The following is a 20,004-nucleotide window of genomic DNA, read 5'->3' on the forward strand; positions in this document are numbered from 1 at the left end:
TTGACATGTGGCAGCTGGAAGCAAATAATCTAGGCCAGGCATCGGAGGCTTTGTTCTCGGATGCCTCCTGCCTAATAGTGTCATGACAGATTCTATGACAGGGTCTGAAGAAGGATGAGCTGCAAATAGAGGTTGATATGTGGGAGGGGACCTCATAAGATCTGCAAAAGGCAATCTTCACCCATCACACACTCACACACACACACCTACCCACAGCTTTAGCCACAGGACGACAAAGGGACATAGAAAGACAAAGACACATTTATATTCTCTTTCTCTCCCTCCCTCTCTCCCCTCTCCTTCATCCTTTCTTCTCACCTCTCCCTCCCCCACCCTAAGCCTTCAGAAGTGTCTTCTTTTGAATCAGCCTCTGACACGTCTTTTCTGAGCTCAGACTGTAGTGGCAGATTTCAGAACCTGGGGCTGAGGATGAATTTAATTTCCCAGCCTCCTGGGCCTTGAGCATGTACTGCACGTGATGGTGGGGGAGTGAGTGATGAAGGAATCCTTGGCCCCTGTGTGCATCACGCTGGGGAGGAAGGGAGGCGGGGGAGACAGGGAGGTCAGAGGGAAGGAAGGAAGATCTGGCAGAGACATCGAAACCTCCAGTAATCTAACAAAACAATACAAGTGGCTAGTCCTTGCTGATGCCAAGGACAACGTGCTATTGCTGGCCTGGAAACTGAAGTGAGTTCAGGCTGAGCTGTTTACAACACCAGTGAGATCTGCCCATGGGCCAAGGCTATAGAGTGGAGGATTTAGGCTGTGCTTGGGGAAAAATAATTTCAGGATCAATAGAGCAAATGAGCTAACATAGGTACAGAGCTTTGTAAACCTTAAAGACCTGTAGAAATACTAGTTGTTGCTGTCATTGAAAGGACTTTAGAGGTCTTCTCATCCAATCTCATTTTACAGATGAGGGAATAATAATAATAACAACAATAATAATAATAATATAGTGACATTATTATCAACTAATAATAATAATTATTATTAGGAGTTGGAAGGGTCTTCAGAGGTCTTCTAGTCCAACCTAATTTTATAGATGAGGGAATAATAATAGTCATTATTATTATTAATTGATAATAAGAAATAATAATTGCTTTTATTCAGAGTTAGAAGGGACTTTAGAGAGGGTCTAGTTCAAACCCATTTTGCAGATGAGGGAATGATAATAATGATAATAATTAACTAATAAGAAATCATCCTGATTATTCAGAGTTGGAAAGGACTTTAGAGGTCTCCTAATCCAATCTCGTGTTACAGATGAGGGAATAGTGGAGCAGAAAGATTAAAAACATTTGTCCAAGGTCACACGGCTAACTTTGTAGCAGAGTCAAGATTTGAATCCAGGTCTTAGACTCCAAATGAGTCTACTACACCTTCCAGGGGGAAGGGGAGAGACGGGCTGTTAAGTATTGGCTGTGACATTGGCCAGTCTCCTTCCTTCTGGACCAAGGTATTAATAATGAGAAGCATCACATTATTTGGCATAGTGGACAGACTGCCGGACTTGGAGTTAGGACCCCTTATCAGATAGATGCTACTTCTGGCATTTAATTAATGTGTGAAAGCCCTTCAAGTCTCTCTCTCCAGGGCCAGTTGGCTCCAAAATGGACCCTCTGATGAACAATGGAAACGGGCTTTCTAACCTTAACTTTTGGGCAATAAACAGAAGCTGCTCAAGAAGTCTAAATCTCTCTGGCTGGCTAGAAGTTCTGCCTTCCTAGTCCAATCAGGGTCATTCAGTCCCAGAATTCCCTGTGTAGAAAATCTGTTTGTGTGCCCTAAGTCATGAGGAAGGGTAGGATCCTACTTTTCATCATTCCTCTGTCCTGTGTGGAACCCTTTCAAAGCATAGGGTAAGCCATGATTCTTTACTCTGGGGCAGTGGTGGGCTGCTACTGGTGGTGGTGATAACGCAGCTAGAAGACATGATGGATAAAGCATTAGACTGGGAGTCAGCTCAAATCCTGCCTCAAATATTTATTAGCTGTGGGACTCTGAGCAAGCCATTTAATTTCTCTCAGCCTCAGTTTCCTCATCTGTAAAATGGGGATATTAATAGTATTTATTTCATAGGCTTAATATAAGGCTCAAATGATAAAATGCACGCAAGGAACTTTGTAAAGATTTAAAATCACTGCATAAATGTTAGCTATTATTATTAGTTAGCTATTATGCAGCAGAATTCTTCCACTATTCCTGGATCAGGTGCAGAAGCTGAAAATATATAACCTCCGAAAGCATCCAATATGCTCAAATAGAGGACAAGTCCTTCCACCTGGGAAATTAAATTTCATATTCCCTGGTGCAGAATCTCTTCCCCCCTCCCCCATGCCTCTCGTAGCCAGGCATGGAGGATTAATTGTAATTCGGCCAAAACGAAATTTAATCAAAACCCTGTGAGGATTCACTGCTGCCTGAGGTTTAGGGCCTCATTACATGGATGGTATTACACGAGGGTGAGCCATCAATTATTCAAGTCACTAATTACGTCTCTGCTTTTTCTTTTTCCACTTGTTTGTGGTTAAGAAGTTAGAGTCTCTTCCTCATTGGGAAAATAAGATTCCAGAACTCATCAGGAGTGGTGACTTTCCGATTTTATAACCATCTGAAATTAATTGGCTGTAGAAAAGTGGCAGAAAGGATAAAGGATCCAGATCAAAAAGAAAAAAAAAACTCAGGCAATCAATGTCAACATCTTTTCTCAGGTTCCTTCCTCTGGCTCCAGATAATCAACGGTCCTGACAAAGCTCAGGTTTCAAAACAAAACAAAACAAAACACCAGCTCAAGACCTTTTGCAGAGTAGGCTCTTGATAAACATTTGTTGAATGGATGAATGAATGAATGAATGAATGAGTGAATGAATAAAATCAGACTTGTCAATTGCTCTCTAAGACTGGGAGCTCTGAGAGATGAAAGTAGTCTTGCACTAATCCTTTCCATTTCTAATCAGAAGATTTACTCATAGATTGTTTGAGCCAGAAGGGCCCTTAGAGATCATTGAATGAAAATTTCATCGCTCTAGCTCTGGAAGGATCTTTGGGGGACAGCCAAGGGCTGGATCCCCTCATTTTACACATGAGGAAACTGAGGTCCAGAGAAGGGAAGAGGTTGCTTAAGGTCACATAAGCAGTGACTAACAGAGCTAGGATTTTACTCCAGGTCTTCCTATTTCAAATTCAGTGAGCTTTCCCCTATAACACAAGTTTAAAACCTTCAATATACGGAAGAGGAAACTGAGGGACTTGTTCAAGGTTACATCATAAATTAGTGTGAGAGCCGGAATTCTCACCCATGTCTCTTGAGTCCCCATTCAGTGATCTTTCTAGTGAACCAAATAATCAGAGCAGGTCTTCTTAAAAACAGGATACCCCAGGAATACATTTTTAGCATTAGGTTGAATGTTTATTTCTCTTTAGGACAGGTGTTCTTAACCTTTGGTCTGTGAACTTTTTTTTTATAACTGTATTTCAATATAATTGGTTTCTTTTGTAATCTTACCTATTTTATTTTATGTATTTAAAAATATGATTCTGAGAAGGAGATCATGGGCTTCACCAGACTGCTCAAGAGATCCATGACCCACAAAGCGTTAAGAATCCCTGCTGTAGGTTTAAAGGCTCCAGGCCCTAGCATCAGTAGTGGTCATGTTGAATTGGAGGAGGGAAGGAGGAGAGCATGGTCTTAGAATACAGAGTGGAGCTGTAGACCAGCCAGGCCCACAGAGACTCGGGGGCAGGGCAGCAGCTCAGATCAAGTAAGAAATAAATCTCTCCCAGACCCACGGAAACAGCCTTGAGGCTGTGTCATTCACTGCCCTGCAGGGCCTGCTCTTTGCTGCAATGCTATCATTTAAATCAAAATACCAGCAGGATGTTGGGGGAAGGGCAGTGTGTGGGGGGGAACCTCAAAAGCTTGCCTCTGGAATGATAGTAATGACTCAAAGGAAAAATGAGGATGGGGATTAGGGCTTTTTTATCCTCAGGATCATGCAGTTCAATAAACCCTTCCTAAATTTCAGACACTGTGCTAGGTGCTGAACATATATAGCCAAAAGTCAGAGGGTCCCTGATTCAAGGTATTTATGCTCTTGGGGGGGAGGGGGTAAGCAAGAACATGTACATGGGAAAGTCAGTACAAAATATATGATTATAACCTATGGTTCAGGACTGTCAAGCTCTAGAATCACACAAACAGAGGCAAGAGGTGTGTATGTGGACCTACAACTGGAATTTATCCTGAGGTATCAGAACACAGGTCATGCCTAGGCATCCTCAGACATCAGGAATAAGATCCCTAGCTCCAGTAAAAGCTTTCAAGGTAACAAATGCGTGTTGAGTAGAAGATAGTCTTCATTTCACTCCATAGAAAATGCAGGAGCCGAAAAGGACTCCAGTGACCCCTCAGTGAAAGTAGAAAATACATAAGCCACACATTAGTCCATAAATAATACATTAAAACCTCTCTATGGATAAAAAGAAAGTAAAATCCCCTAGAATTAGAGGACTTGATAATTGTAGAAAATATACAAACCATAGTTTGCCTATAAACATTACACCATAACCTTTAAACAACCTTTAACAAGAAATAGAAAAATCCCCAAGAATTAGGAGATTTGATAATTCATGGACTACCCTAAGGATCTTTACAATTATTATCTCATTTGACTCTCACAACAATCTTGTGTGGTAGGCGTTATTATTACCCTCATTTTATAGTTGAAACTGAGCAAGCAGAGGTTAAGGGACTTGCCCAGGGTCACACAGCTAGCAAGTGTCTGAAGCTAGACTGGAACTCAGGCCTTCCTGACCCTAAGCCTGGCCCTCTATCCACCATGCACCAGCACCTACCTCACGGGGTTGTAGTGAGGATCCAGTGAGATAATATATGTAAAGCACTGTGCAAACCTTAACGTGCTACATAAATATTGTTATTATTTCCACTCTACCGTCAAGGTATTATTTACATTATCATGTTATTATTTCTACTCTACCATCACCATAGATGACTGAAAAAGGAGCTGGGCCAATTGTGTATCGAAAGCAGATAGATGCTGAACTGTTACATTTGTATCCTAAATATATCAAAAGGGCCAGGGAAAGGCCCCCAGTGCACAGGGTGGTTGTTCTAGGGAGAATTTAAGGAAAGATGCAGATATAAATTACATAGAATGAGAAGGCACCAAAGAATTACAATCTGGGGGTGGCAGAAATACTTCCATCGGTGAGAGCACAGATAGAAGGCATTATCCGAGCACGAAGATAAACATTTAAAGCTATGGTACCCCAGGCAGCAGCCCTTCCATTATACGCCCGGACCCCTGAGCATCCGGGAGATATTGGGTATACTCATGGTTGTGACACAAACGGGAATCAAACAGCTCCTGCTCCAGTGACACCCCCAAATTCATTGCATCACTACTTGCCCCACTCCCTGACAGTATAGACCACCTCTTGGGAAATAGTATTGCCTCAAAGTCAATCTGACTTGCTGTTTCCAAACAGATTTTTTGTTTTTGCAATGGGGGTTAAGTGACTTGCCCAGGGCCACACAGCTAGTAAGTGTCAAGTGTTTGGTCTGAGACCAGATTTGAACTCAGGTCCTCCTGACTTTAGAGCCGGTGCTCTATCCACTGTGCCACTTAGCTGCACCTCCCCCAAACAGATTTTTAAAAAAGGAGAGACTAGACTTCTCCAGAAAAAAACACAGCCCATGCTAACAATAACTTAGCTTGGTGTTGTGGATTGAGCACTGGATTTACAAGAAGGTCTGGGTTCAAATCCTGCTTTTACCCCTTACTAGCTAGACAACAGGGGCAAACCACTTAAACCCTCCAAATCTCAATTTCTTCATCTACAAAATAGATGGACAATACCTGCAAAACTTACCTCCTAGGATAGTTGTGATATGCAATTGCAATTATGGATGTAAAGTATTTTTCCAATTTTAAAGCACTATATAAATGCCAGCTCTATTATTATTATGATTATTAAGCAAATTAAGGTTTATGAAGTCTTTTCCTCGCAACAGCCAGGGAGCTGAGACTCAGAGATTGGAAGTAGCTTTTCCAAGGTCACATGGCTAGTAAATGTTGGGCAGTGTTTCGAACCCATCACAAGATCACAGATTTAGAGGTTAGAGGAATTTTAAAGGTCATCAGATCCAAACCCCTCATTTTAGAGATGGGGGAACTGAAGTCTAGAGAAATGAAATGACTCACACAGGGTCACACAGCTAGTAAATGTCTGAGGCAGGATTGGAACCCTGGTTACCTGATTCCAAGTTCAGATCTCTCCCCTGTATATCATGGTTGTTATGTCACTACTTTTAGAAACTCCGTCCTCCCCCTTCTGTCCCCACGTTCTCCATTATATTTAGCTGTGTGTCCTATAGCAGGTGGGGGTGTTTTAGGCTGGGGTTACTACAGATCCAGTGACAGTCTCTTACAAAAGACCTTCCATAGGAGCTCCCCCTGCCCTTGTTTGGGTGAGAGAATGGGCTGAGCCTTTTCCCCGCTCCCTGGAGAGGGCCTTTTGGCTCATGGGGGTTGCTTACCTTTGGCTGGAAGACTCCATTTTCTTTCCCAAGGTGGTTGACAATTCCAAAAATGCACAGTGGCCCTGCAAATCCTAGGAAATCAGCCAAGATCCGGAATGTGCTGCTGAGCACCAGCCTTCTCCCAAAGGCATGTGAGAGAGCGAACCAGATGGCCCGGGAGCCCTGGGAATATCTGGAGCCCTTCCCCTGGCCCAGCAAGAAAATGCAACAGCAAAATCAGATCCCTCACAATGGATGGGGCAAACGGTTCCCCGAAGACTGATCATGACCACTACCTCCCCAGACATCCCCCCCACTGGGCTTCTGGTCCTCACTACCGCAATAATAATAGCTTGATATATACAGCACTTGAAAGTCCTAATGGCTGCTGACTCCTTGCACTTGGATGAGCTTGCTGAACCTATTTTAACCAGGGAGGGCTGGGCAGCTGAGCTATTTAGCTCACCCATTTCAGGGGGTCAGCATCCATCTTCCTCTGTGAGTAGTTTATGTGTATGTATATATTGAGGCAACATGAGGGAGAGGCAAAAATAGACTGGATGCATGGGAAATCCATAGCTGTGCCACTAGCTAGTTATGTGATCTTCCTGTCTTGGGGCTCAGTTTGCCCACCTGCAAAATAGGGATCATTATCCCTGCCCTGCCTACTTTTCAGAATGTTAGATGACTGTCAAAACTATCCCCAAGTATTGGGAGGTCTGTCATCAAGAAGAGGGATCAGATTTGTTCTGCTTGGCCCTAAGGGGGAATCATGAGTGGGAGCTTTGGAAAGGCAGTTATCACCGCAAAAAGCTTTTGTACAAACAAAATCAATGTAACTAGGAGTAGAAAAGAGACTGTCAATTGGGGGAAAACTTTCACATTAAATTACTCTGATAAAGGTTTGATCTTTAAAATTTATAGGAAATTGGCACAAATCTATGTCATGCCCCAATAGTAAGTGATTAAAATCTACAAATAGACAGTTAAAAGAAGACAAAAGGTAAATGATGAACTATATGAGGTAGACAGATGGTGCATTGGAGAAAGTGTTAGACTTGGAGTCAGGAAGACCTAGGTTCAAATCCCACTTCAGACACTTTCTAGGCACATAGTAGATGCCAAAAAAAAATGCTTCTTGTTTGCCTTTCTATGTGACCATTTCAATCTCACTTCCCTCATCTGTAAAATAATGATAATAAAAGCTCCTACCTCCCAGGGTTTTTCAAGGCTTGAATAAGACAACAAAAGTAAAGTACTTGGCAAATCATAAATGTGATGTGTGTGTTAGCTGTCATTATATTTAAAAAATGCTCCTAATCACTAATAAGAGAAATGCAAATTAAAACAACTCTGAGTTTTCACTTCTAATGCAGGAGATTGTCAAGATTACAAAAGACGAAATAATCAGTGTCATTCAGGAGCCATGGGAAGAGTGGCACGCTAATACATTATTGGTAGAGCTGCAAATTGGTTCAACTATTCTGGAAAACAATTTGGAACTGTGCTAGGGAATGATTAAAATGTTCATACCTTTTGGCCCAGAAGTACCACTAGTGGGTGCCCCAGGGTATTTCCCCCATGGAAGTCAAAGACAAAAAGACCTCTCTATATACCAAAATATTCATAGCAGCACTTTTATGATATGAAGAATCCAGAAGCAAAGAGCATGCTCATCACTTAGAGAATTTCTGAACAATTCTGTGGTTCATGAATATAATAAAATATCATTGTGTGGTAGGAAACAATGAATAGAAAGAACCAGAAAGGCTGTATGGACTGTTGCAGAGGAAAATGAGAACAAGGACAACTGTATGCATAAGAACAACAATTAAGTAAAAGAAAACAATGTTAAAAGAGGTCAGAATTGATAGCAATGCAAAGACCAATCCTGACTTCACAGGAGTGATGCTGAAACTGACCTCTTTTCAAGAGAGGTGGTGGTCTATGGGTACAGAATGAGGCATATGCTGTCTGACGTAATCAAGGTGTTTGATTTGCTTAATTACATTTTGTTACAAGGGAGGATCCTGCTTAAGGAAGTGGTAGAATTGGGAAATAGCAGTGAAGTAAAAAGAAAAAACATCAATAAAACACTTAAAAAAAGATTCCAGTTTCATATAAAGAAAATCTTTCTACTAATAATAGCTAGCATTTAAGGTTTGTAAAGTACTTTACGAATATTATCTCATTTATCCTCCCAACAACCATGAGAGGTAGGTGCTGTTATTATCCTCATTTTACAGATGAGGAAACTGAGGCAGTCAGCAGTTAAGTGACTTGCCCAGGGTCACACACTTGGAAAGTGTTGAGGCAGGATTTGAGCTAAGATCCTCCTGACCTCATGCTAGGTTGCTTCTATTGAAGCTATCTAAATGACCTCAAGAGGTAATTTCTCTACCATCTTAAGAGGCGATTTCTGTTCCGGTTTGGACAAGATGCCCTCCGAGGTCATATCTCAGTCTGAAATCTGGTGATTTGGTGAAAACTCTTTTTAATTAAGCTGTAATGGATTATAAAAATAGACTGAAGGGCCGCGCCTCCCCCCCCCCCCCCCTCCCCCCCCCCACCCCACCTTCTGTGGCTGTGGAGAGACAGCCAAGACCTTGCGAGGGCCCAGAAGATGCCTATTCTTCTGACGAGGACCACGACTACCACTGACCTTCTGGGCTTCAAAGGCCTCCCGGAGGCGCAGGTAGTTAGTTCGGGCCCTCATGGCAATGGGCAGCTTCCCGATGGCCTTCAGGTCAATGGGTTTCTTATGGGCCGTCTTGATGAAGGCGTTCATCCACCAGTAGGTCCCCTTGGACAGCAGGTTCACAAAGGGCTGCAGGAAGCGCACACCCAGATCCTGCAGGTCCTCCGGTGGCTTCACCTCCTTGGGAGTCTTGAAGAACACGTATCTCTGGGAAGCACACGTGCAGTGGGCAGTGAGTGACCTACATGACTTCCATTCCCCTGCCCCAAATAAGCATGGTTAAGGGATGCCAGGGCTTGGCCAACAAGGCTGAAATTGAGAAAAGGGAAACGTGTGTGCGTGGGCCTAAGTAGGAAGAGCTGTGAATCTCCATGTGAGGGTGGAGGTAGGTCTGTGTGCACATGATGGGATGAAAAGGGCCCTGAATTCTGGGTTTAGCACAGCTGAGTTCTAGTCCAAGCTTGATGGCTTATTAACTTAATTAACAAATTTAGATCTGGAAAAGACATCAGAGACCACTCAGTCTTACCTACTTATTTCAGACCTAAGGAAACCGAGGCCCAGGAAAAATGAGTGACTTGCCCAAGGGACATGAGCCAAACATGAAAGCTGTATGACTTTGGAGAAGTCACTTTGTATTTCTAAGTCTCAGTCTTCTCTCCTGTAAAATAGGGATGAGCGTACTTGCATTACTACCTCTTGGAGTTGTGAATAATCAATAAAAGAACAGATTTCTCTGTAACCAGAAAAGCACTATGGCAATACGAGTTCTACGGGTTATCACTAAAGCTATCTGAGAGAGGAGATGCATCACCTCCCTTGACCATATATTTGTTTGCTTATTTACTTATGCGAGGCAATCAGGCTTAAGTGACTTGCCCAGGGTCACACAGCTAGTAAGTGTCAAGTATCCGAGGCCAGATTTAAATAAGGTCCTTCTGACTCTAGGGTTGGTGCTATATCCACTGCACCACCTAGCTGCCCGCCTTGACCATTTATTTTAATGCTTCATAACCCTGGGTTTACTCTCAATCAGTCCTGCTGTGGTTTAAGCTGTTCTTACTTATCCTGTCCTCCAAGGAGGCAGTCAGTGTATTGGAGTGGCAAAATTTGGAGGTAGAGGATCTGGGTTTAAATTTGACTCTGCTAAATACTACCTGTGTGACCTTTGGCAAGTAGCTTCCCTTCTCTGGGCCTCAGTTTCCTCATCTAGAAAATGAAAGGGTTTGACTAGCTTGCCTCTGAGTTCTCTATAAGCTTTAAATCCTATGAACTTATAAGCTATTCACTTCTCCATAGAATCAAGGACATATATAGAGTAGGGAGAATGGTATGGTAGAAAGAACATTGGATTTGGAGTTAAAGGAACTGGATTCGAGTCTTGACTATCATTTGCTGCCTGTGTGACTTTGGACAGCTCCTTGGGCCTTCATTTCTTCTCAAAGAGAGGACCTCTAAGGTTCCTTTCAGGTACAAATTTGTGCCCGATGATTTGGGTGTGACTTACCACTTATCCAGATTTCACTTCTCTGGGCCTCAGTTTCCTCTTCTGAAAAATGAGGGGATACAACTAAATAACTTCTAAGCTCTATTCTGGTTCTAAATCTGTGATATTATGAATTCCCTCCTGTCCATGTTTACCTGTGGTTTTTTTTTCTACAAACTATTTTTTCAAATGTTTGATTTTCCTATCACTTCTCAAACCCTCCACCATCCCTAGTACTGATTCACGTGGCTCTTATTAACCCCACATAAAGGAGCCCAGCAGAGCCTAGATGGGTCCCTGGGGTCAGAGGGAGGGAGAATGCCCAGTGGCCAAGAGAGATAAGAACTCACTCGAAGCTGTCCCAAGCCCAGGTCAGCTCTCTCACTGGAGCACCAATAGCAGAGAAGGGGACAGAGCAGGCCAGGAGCTGCTTACCCTCACTCTGATGACATTGATTTCCACAGTCAGGAGCATTCCATAGAGGATGACCAGAAGCCCAGTAAGGCAGAAGCGGAGCTGAGAAAATCCAATTGCGTTGTCATAGAACTTGACAAACTTGATAGTCTTGGTTATGAAGGCCAGAGTCCAGTAAATCAACAAGGCTGAAATTGAGAAAAGGGAAACATGTGTGCGTGGGCCTAAGTAGGAAGAGCTGTGAATCTCCATGTGAGGGTAGATGTAGGTCTGTGTGCACATGAACCTACGTGTTGTTCAGTCATTTCAGTCGAGTCTGACTATTTGTGATCCCATTTGGTGGGTTTTCTTAGCAAAGACACTGGAGTGGTTTACCATTTCCTTTTCCAGCTCATTTTACAGATAAGGAAACTGAGGCAAAGAGGGTTAAGTGACTTGCCCAAGGTCACACGGCTAGTATCTGGTCTGAGGCGATTTGAATTCAAGAAGATGAGTCTTTCTGACTCCAGGCCTGGCACTTCATGCACGGCGCAACCTAGTTGCTCATGTGAACCTATGCATGAGTATGAATCTGTGTGTAAGGATGGGTCTGTGTATAAACACGGATCTCTCTGGTGTGTTTGTGAGTCTGCTAGAAGAGTTCAGCTGTAAGTATATGTTCGGGGGTGGTGGTGGTGATGATTTCAGACAGCGTGGTAGAATGGACTGAGCGTTGGACTTGGAGTCACGAAGACATGAGTTCAAATACCACTTCAGATATTTATTAGTTCTATGACCTTGAGTGAGTCCCTGGACCTCAGTTTCCTCATCTGTAAAATTATGAAGTTGGATTTTATGACTTTTAAGGCCCCATACTCCTCTTAGTCTATGATAGCAGGATCCTAAGTAGGTATGAGAGAAAGTGTTAAGTAATAGATAGAGTACCAGAATTGGAATCAAGAAGACGTGGGTTCAAATCGATCTCAGACACACTGTCTGGGTGACCCAGGGCAAGTAACTTTATCCCTCTCAGCCTTGGTTTCCTCTTCTGTAAATAGGAATATAATAGCTCCTAACTACCAATGTTGCTGAATGGATCAGATGACATAATTTATATAAAGTGCTTTGCAAACCATAAGGTGCCAAATAAATGCAAAATGTGGTGATGGTGGTGGTGGTGATGATGATGATGAAATTGATTGTGAGTCCAAGACTCACTCTGGCTTCCACTGCCCCAATCAATCAATTAACCAACAAGTACTGATTAAATGCTTATTCCGTGCTAGGCAATGCACTAGGGCTGAGGATCTAAGTACAAAGAATGAAACAATCTCTAGTCAATAGGAGCTTACATTCTGCCCCTAGCCACCTTCTCCTATAGCATGCATTATGTGTTACAGATCAATCCCCTGGGAGGGCAAGAAGAGCTCCTGAAAGAAGCAAGATGAATCAGTTTCTTGTTCCTTAGAAACTACCAACCCTTTTCCCAAGAGGTAACTTAGGTTATAAAAAGAAAATCTTAGTTACTCACTGTTTTGTTTCCTTGTGAATTAAAAAATAGACTCTCCAACATGAGCTGCCCCATGGTGGGTGTTTTGGGTCAGTGAATACTCCCAACTGGCTGAAGGGTCTTTTAGGAAGCTGGACCCTGACACGGGCTGTCAGCAGCCTATATTTGACACCCTGCTCAGCCTAGAGAAAGAAATGCCTGCACCTGTCATGTAAATTACCTGCCACCCACACCTGGTTAGCATGAGATGGCAGATTTTCCTCTGAGACTTCTCAGAGGGAGTTAGATTTATACCACGTGTATTGTGTATATCTTACATAATACATATAACAATATGGATCCATATCCATATATACCTATAATATCTATATTACATATATATATTATTTACAGGGGAGTGCTGACAAGGGCTTAACCATTGGCTTGCAAAAAAAGGATACACAACATACTTTTAAGTTTAATTTGCATTATTAACATTTTCTCCATTATTCTCTTAAGTCTTGACTGGAGGTGTCAAACTCAAGGCAGCCAGCTGCATGAAGCCTATCAAACTCCCAAGTACCACCAAGCCAGATTAAAATGTAATTGGCAAATGTTTAAGGAGAATGATATGATAACTATCAAGTATTCGAATGACTGTCCTTTCTGAAAAGGTGGGACCAGATCTGTTCTGCTCAACCCTAGAGGGCTGAACCAGAAACAATGGATGGAAGTTAAAGAGAGGCTCACTTAGTCTCAAAGAAGGAGAAGCTTCTTAACAATTAGAGCTTTGCCCAAGGTCAAATAGATGGCAAGTGGAAGAGCCAGGATTTGAACCCATATTCTCTCCCTCCAAATCCAGCACTCTCTGGGATGCAGAATTCTGGATGACAATTTTATAGGGAATTTGCAAAAGGATTCCTGACCACATACAGGTGACACAAGATGGTTTTTGAAATCTTTTCAAAGTGAGATTATTTTGTTTAAAATAAAGAGCCCCAGACTGGGAAATCAATAGATCATATAATCCTACAATAGGCTCTCAGATCTCTGTATCTCAGATTTTCCAATCTGTAAAATGGGGAGAAAAGATCAGGCTCATAGAATTAGATCTGGAAGGGAAAGTGAAAATCATGTAGTCTAACCCTCTCATTTTGTATATGAAGAAACTGAGGCCTAGAAATTAAGCAACTTGTTCAAGGTCACAGAGGGAGTAAGAGGCAGAACCAAAATTCAAACTCAGATCTTCTGACTCAAAACATGGTCCAATGCACCATGCTACCTGTTGCCTACCACTTCAGCTAGGTAACTCAAATCTGTGAAAGAAAGGGTGTATCCCAGGACTCGATAACTGTGGAGGTTACTTGGTGAGTGGGATAAATTTTTCAGCCACAGCATCTCTCAAAAACAACCTATAAGGTCATAGACCAATTCACAGCATTAGTGGACATACCCACACACAACAAATGAGAGATTCTTGAAGTATTGAATCAATAATAATAGCCACTCCCATCCTTATAGAAAACTTTAAGAACCTGTGATGCTATTGTCTGTCTCAAATGAGATGCCATGTGTAAACAAGTCTGTGTAACTTTAAATTGCCATACAAATGTAAACTATTGTTACCATATTTTAATCGTTTTTCCCATGTCCCTCCTTCTCTGCTCAGCCCACTCCCACCACATCCTCCTCTTCTGTCTCCTTCAATTATCAGATCACAGATTCACAGTGGAATCCTTACCTTAGAGACCTTCTAGTCCAAACCTCTGATGGGCCATGGGAGGTAAGGTGACTTGCCCAAGGTCAAACATAGTAAGTGGAATAGCCAGGATTTGAACTCATGCTTTCTCCCTCTAAATCCAGCACTCTTCCCGGTGTACCGCACATGCCTCAAACATGGGTCAGTATCCCTGTTCCCCTCACCCTCCTATTATCTCTCTTGAACCCTCTGTATTCACTGTGACCTCCTAGACTACAGAAATGCAGGGCTCAGTAAGGAGAGAGAGGTGGGGATCAGCACACACTCTGGATTTTAGATGGGCACCTAGCCCCACCTTACAATTGCAAGTAGTGGTTATTCCCTACTCCAGGTACACAGGCTGAACCAGACACAGTCTGAGCCCCAGACACACAGCCTGAACCCTCTAGCCAGAGCTTAGCAGCAGGTGCACAGAGAGACTCTAGATTATAGATTTGCAGAGGTGAAAATGACCTCTAGAACCATCTGATTCAACCTCCCATGCACTACCATAATCTCCTCTCTGGTGTCTGTGATTGGCCAATGTCAGCTGACTACGGACACACAGGGAAACCAGAGGCTGGTCATGATGGTTGTGGAACAACTCTATCACATACCAATCAGCAGCTTGGGAAAGTTGGAGGTCTCAATGTTGTGATAGTAGACGACGGAGGTGATAGCTGCCAAAAACGCCATGCCTGCAGGCATGTACAGGTGCAGATGACGGGAGTCGGCCACCCTGAGGAGAAGGAGAGAGAAAATGAGAATTTGCTGGACTAGTCCCACGTGTAGATGCTACGAGGGTGCGGAAGCCATCCTGTGCACGCTAAGACAATGAATGCCACAGCCTGTCGCCAAACCCAGTGCTTTCTTAGGATTTGCAGTGGACAGTTTCTCAAAATTGGTGGTGTTTGGAGATAGGGCTAAGAGAGGGAGGGAAATGAGGGCTTTGTTTCAGTAATAAAAATAAGCCACTGAGAAAGCTCAACTCCTTTGCAGGTGTGGAATATCGTCGCTGGTTCGTCCCCCATTATAAGGGATTGAGGGCAGGGATGACTAGCTTTGTTTCTGCTGGTATTTGTATTCTCAGGCACTTAGCACAGAGCCTGGCACGTAGTAAGGCCTTATCATGCTTGTTGACTTGACCAAATGTAGACCTGAGACAGGGACTGGGAAGGAGAGATGTATTCAGAAATGAAGGTGATGGAAAAACAAAGATAAAGCACTAAGAAGAAGGAAAAATACATTTACAAAGCACTTTATTTTATTTATAAAAGTTATTTTTCTTTATAGCAAGGAAGTTGGGAGCTGATATATTTGTCACTTTCCATGGTTTCCACAGCCTTTCCACGGTGAGGTTGGAAAAGCACTTCACATACAGCTCTGAAGGACTTAGGATGAAAAATGCTATCCATCCCCAGAGAAAGAACTGCTGGTGTCTGAACACAAACTGAAGCAGCTCTTTTTTAACTTTATTTTTCTTGAGGTTTTTGTTTGTCTATGTTTTCTTTCACAACATGACTATTATGGATATGTTTTGCATGACTACACATATATAACATATATGGGAAAAAAGAAAAGCACTTTACATACATGATTTTATTTGAGCATTACAACAACCTTGTGAGGCAGGTATAACAGGTATTATTGCCTCCATTTTACAGATGAGGAAACTGAGGTTCAGAGTGAATAAATGATTTACCCAGAGTTAACCAGCTAGTAACTGCCTAAGGCAGGATTTGAACTCAGATCTTCCAGATTCCAAGCCCACTGCCCTATCTATTGCATGAATGTCTTGAATCATAATCCTTGAAGCTAAGAGGCAGTACATAAGCTATTTTGAAGTTAAAGAAGTCAAGTCAACAAGCATCTATTAAGTGCTTACTGTATACCAGGCACTGCAGTAAGTGCTGAGAATACAAATGCAAACAGAGAGACAATCCCTGTCCTCAAAGAACTTATATTCTAATGGGAGAAGATAAAACGTAAAAGGAAGCTGAGAAGTAAAGGTAAGGGGGTGAAGGTACAAAGTCCTACAGAAATGAGTCAGGAGTGAAGCCTGGAGAAGAGTGAAGAATGTCCCTCCCTCCCTCCTAATTTGGGGAATCTAGGACAGGGGCACTGCTCTTGGCTGCAGCCATGAGGTGAATGGAGCAGCAGAACCATTTCTTTGTGTCAGAAGCTAAATTCCTCTGGCACGAATGGTCTGATAAGTTCAAGTAGCAGAGATAAACCTCCTAGCCTGTGTGATGCCAACGATAGGCTAGGTCAAGGCTTAAAGGCCAGCATTTTTTCAGAGCTGATTCACTAAACTTTCCTTATTCACTTCCTTCACCTTCTCTCCCCTCTCCCCAACCTTCTGTTGTCTGTGAATAGTCAGGGATACACAGGGAGGCAGGGCTTTTCAGCATTCCCCCCACTCCCCAGGGGTCATAACTTAAGCTGTTATTAGCTAACACCTTAATTATCAGCTAACACTGTAATTATCAGCTGACACCTACAAGGGACAGATATTTCACTTTTGAGAGCCATGACTAATTGGCCAATGTTGCTTGGAACAGGTAAGTAGGATCAGTGGAGATTGTCAGGTGCCGGGATGAGGTATGTATGGGGAAAGGCTGGATGGTGGAAGAAGAGAAGTTAGAGTAATACAACTGAGGACGGGTCTCATCAGTTTACACTCCCTTTCCCCATTAGCTTCTTTTCCCACTCTTCAACTCCCTGGCAAAGGTAGATAGTCCCGTCCAGTGGTTTCCAACCTGTGAGTTAGAAGGGAAAGGGGCTAGGGAGTTACTGCAAAGAATCTGAGAGGCCACAAATAAGCAAATATACCTTCTAGAGAATAACTAGAGATTAGGTCTCAAACGTGGATGTATTGCTGCTTATGAAATGCATGGCGGCTGCTGTGATGTCTAACTACTCCTCAATCTCCTTTGCTGGCTCATCATCCATATCATACCCCTTAACTATAGCTGTTTTCTCTATGTTCTCTTGGTGACTTCATGAGCTTCCATTGGTTTAATTATCATCTCTATGCAGAGGACTTCCAGAGCCACAAATCCAGCCCCAGATTCTCCCTTCAGCTTCAGTCCCTCATTATCCGCTGCCTATTGGACATGTCAAACTGGATGTCCCACAGGCATCTCAAATTCACCACACCCCAAAACAAATTCATTCTCCCCCCTATTCTTTGGAAAGCCCACTACTGTTCCCGACTGCCTAATTTCTGTTGAAGGAACCACGATTCATCTAGTCTCCTAGATTCATATTGTTTAGTTGTTTCAGTCACACCTAATTCTTTGTGACCCCATTTGGAGTTTTCTTGGCAAAGATACTTGGAGTGGTTTGCTATTTCTTTCGCCAGCTCATTGTACAGATGAGGAAACTGAGGCAAACAGGGTTAAGTGACTTGTCCAGGGCCACACAGCTAGTAAGTTTCTGAGGCTGGATTTGAACTCAGGAAGGTGAGTCTTCCTGATTCCAAGCCCAGGTGTGCCACCTAGCTGACCTTAGGTTCATAACCTCAGCATTATCCTCAGCTACTTATTCTTCCTCACCTCACATATCCGATCAATTGTCAAATCTTCTCATTTGTCCTCCACAACATCTCTCACATCCAACCCCTTTTCTCATAGCTTCTCACTTACCTAGTTCAGGTTCTCATTACCTCTTGCCTAGGCTATTGCAATGGTCTCCTAATTGCTATCTAATTATTGGTGCAGTGGATAGAGCTCTGGACTTGGAGTCAGGAAGAACTTGAGTTCAAATTTGGCCCCTGACATTTACTAGTTATGCAACACTTAGGCAAGTCCCTTAACTTCTGTTTGCCTGAGTTTCCTCACCAGTAATAATAAGGATATAATAGTGCCTGCCTCCCTGGTTGTGAGGATCAAGTGAGATATTATTTGTAAAGTGTTTTGCAAACTTTAAAGCATTATATAAATGCTAGCTATTATTGTTATTAGGTATTAATTGGTTTCCCTGCCTCAAGTCTCTCCCCATTCCAATCCATCCTTTGCACAGTTGCCAAAATGATTTTCCTTGAGTGCAGATCTGATCATGTCACATTCCCATTCTGTGTTTACTCTAGGACTAAATATAAACTCCTCTTCTGGGGTTTTAAAGCCTTTTACAGCCTGGTCCCAACCTATCTTTCCAGTATCATACATTACTCCCCTGCCCTCACTCTACGGTCCAGTCAAACTGGCCTTCACTCTTTTACACAGACACCTCCCCACCCACCTACACACACATATACTCCACACACACAGAGGCCTTTGTACTTTCTGTCCCCCATGCCCAGAGCTCCCTCTCTCCTCATCTTCACTTCACAGAATGCCCCACTTCCTTACAAGCACCACGTGGTACATGAAGCCTTTTCTGATGTTCCTGCTTCCTCCCAGCTTCCATAGCCCTTCCTCTTTAACTCTGTATTTATTTTATGTTCACTCTTTCATTCTGTATATACTCTTATATGTATATGTTGTTCTCTGTTTTAGAACACAAGTTCCTAGAGAGAGAGATTATTTCATTTTTTTGTGTTTGCACATCCAATGTCTAGCACAGTGCCTGGCATATAGTAGGTGCTTAATAAATGCTTGCAGATTAATTGTTTGATTACTAAAATACATTACTGAATTTATAATAGGCTTTTGTAATTATGTATTTAATCAAGTAATGGATGCTAATAATGCTAATACTATCCATACTCCACAACTTTTTTTGACATTATTGGGAAAGTCACTTACCTTCTCTAGGCCAGTTTCCTCATCTGTAAAATAGGGTGCAGGGAAAATTTTGAGGTCCTTCTGTGCTCTACACCTATGATTCTAGGAAATATTTTTTTTTTTTGGTGAGGCAGTTGGGGTTAAGTGACTTGCCCAAAGGCACACAGCTAGTAAGTGTTATGTGTCTGAGTCCAGATTTGAACTCAGGTCCTCCTGACTTTAGGGCCGGTGCTCTATCCACTGCACCACCTAGCTGCCCCCAATTTTAGGAAATATTAAGAATCTAGTCTTCAAGAGCCAGGAGGAGCACCCTAATGATGTGATTCTTATCATCTGCCTCAGCTGGGGTCAGGTAGGTCATTACTGTGTGAAATGTTGGTGGTTTTGCACCTTTTGGACCTTGTAACTGAGGGAATTCTTATGAGGGAACTTTGGGATTCTGCATTCTGTTTTCTACATTGTATGAGCTGGTAAGTCTCAGAATCTTAACGTTGAAAGAAAACTGAGGCCATCCAAGCCAACTCCTCTTACAAAACCTACTCATTCGGGCTTACAGATCCATACCTTTCCTAGGAGTTTTAAGGAATATGAGGCTTCTGGATAAAGGCCTAATTTAGTCTACATCTACCATTGTTTGTCCTTCATTCTCAAAGAGGACCAATGACGTCAGAAGGGTGATGTCTTGACTTGCAAGTGAATTGGATTTAAGTGAGGCAGAGCTGAGAAAAGCCATTGGCCTCACTCTCTCTTCTAGAGTCACTGGAGTCCAGTGGCAAGACATAGGTCAAGGTGACTGGCGATGGCCCAGTCTACATCTACCTGTGAGGAGGTGGAAGAGATAGAAGAATTGGTCCCCCTGCTACTATGGATGACAGGCTCTGAAAGTGTGAGTCTTAGACAAGTCTTCTTTCTACTCACTATTTCTTGTT

At 42.7% G+C, this 20,004-nt stretch overlaps 1 protein-coding gene across 1 annotated transcript in view; it reads right to left on the bottom strand.

Annotated features, from left to right (window-relative positions):
- ABCC8 (ATP binding cassette subfamily C member 8) overlaps positions 1-20,004 on the bottom strand; it is a 117,730-nt gene that overhangs the window by 85,412 nt on the left and 12,314 nt on the right. Inside the window, 4 exon segments of the mRNA XM_027852529.1 lie at positions 6,563-6,751; positions 9,207-9,449; positions 11,164-11,330; positions 14,966-15,087. Coding sequence (XP_027708330.1) covers positions 6,563-6,751; positions 9,207-9,449; positions 11,164-11,330; positions 14,966-15,087 — 721 coding nt within the window.

Source organism: Vombatus ursinus, unplaced genomic scaffold (genome assembly GCF_900497805.2).
Source record: "Vombatus ursinus unplaced genomic scaffold, bare-nosed wombat genome assembly UNPS02009770.1, whole genome shotgun sequence".
Classification (NCBI taxonomy): Eukaryota; Metazoa; Chordata; class Mammalia; order Diprotodontia; family Vombatidae; genus Vombatus; species Vombatus ursinus.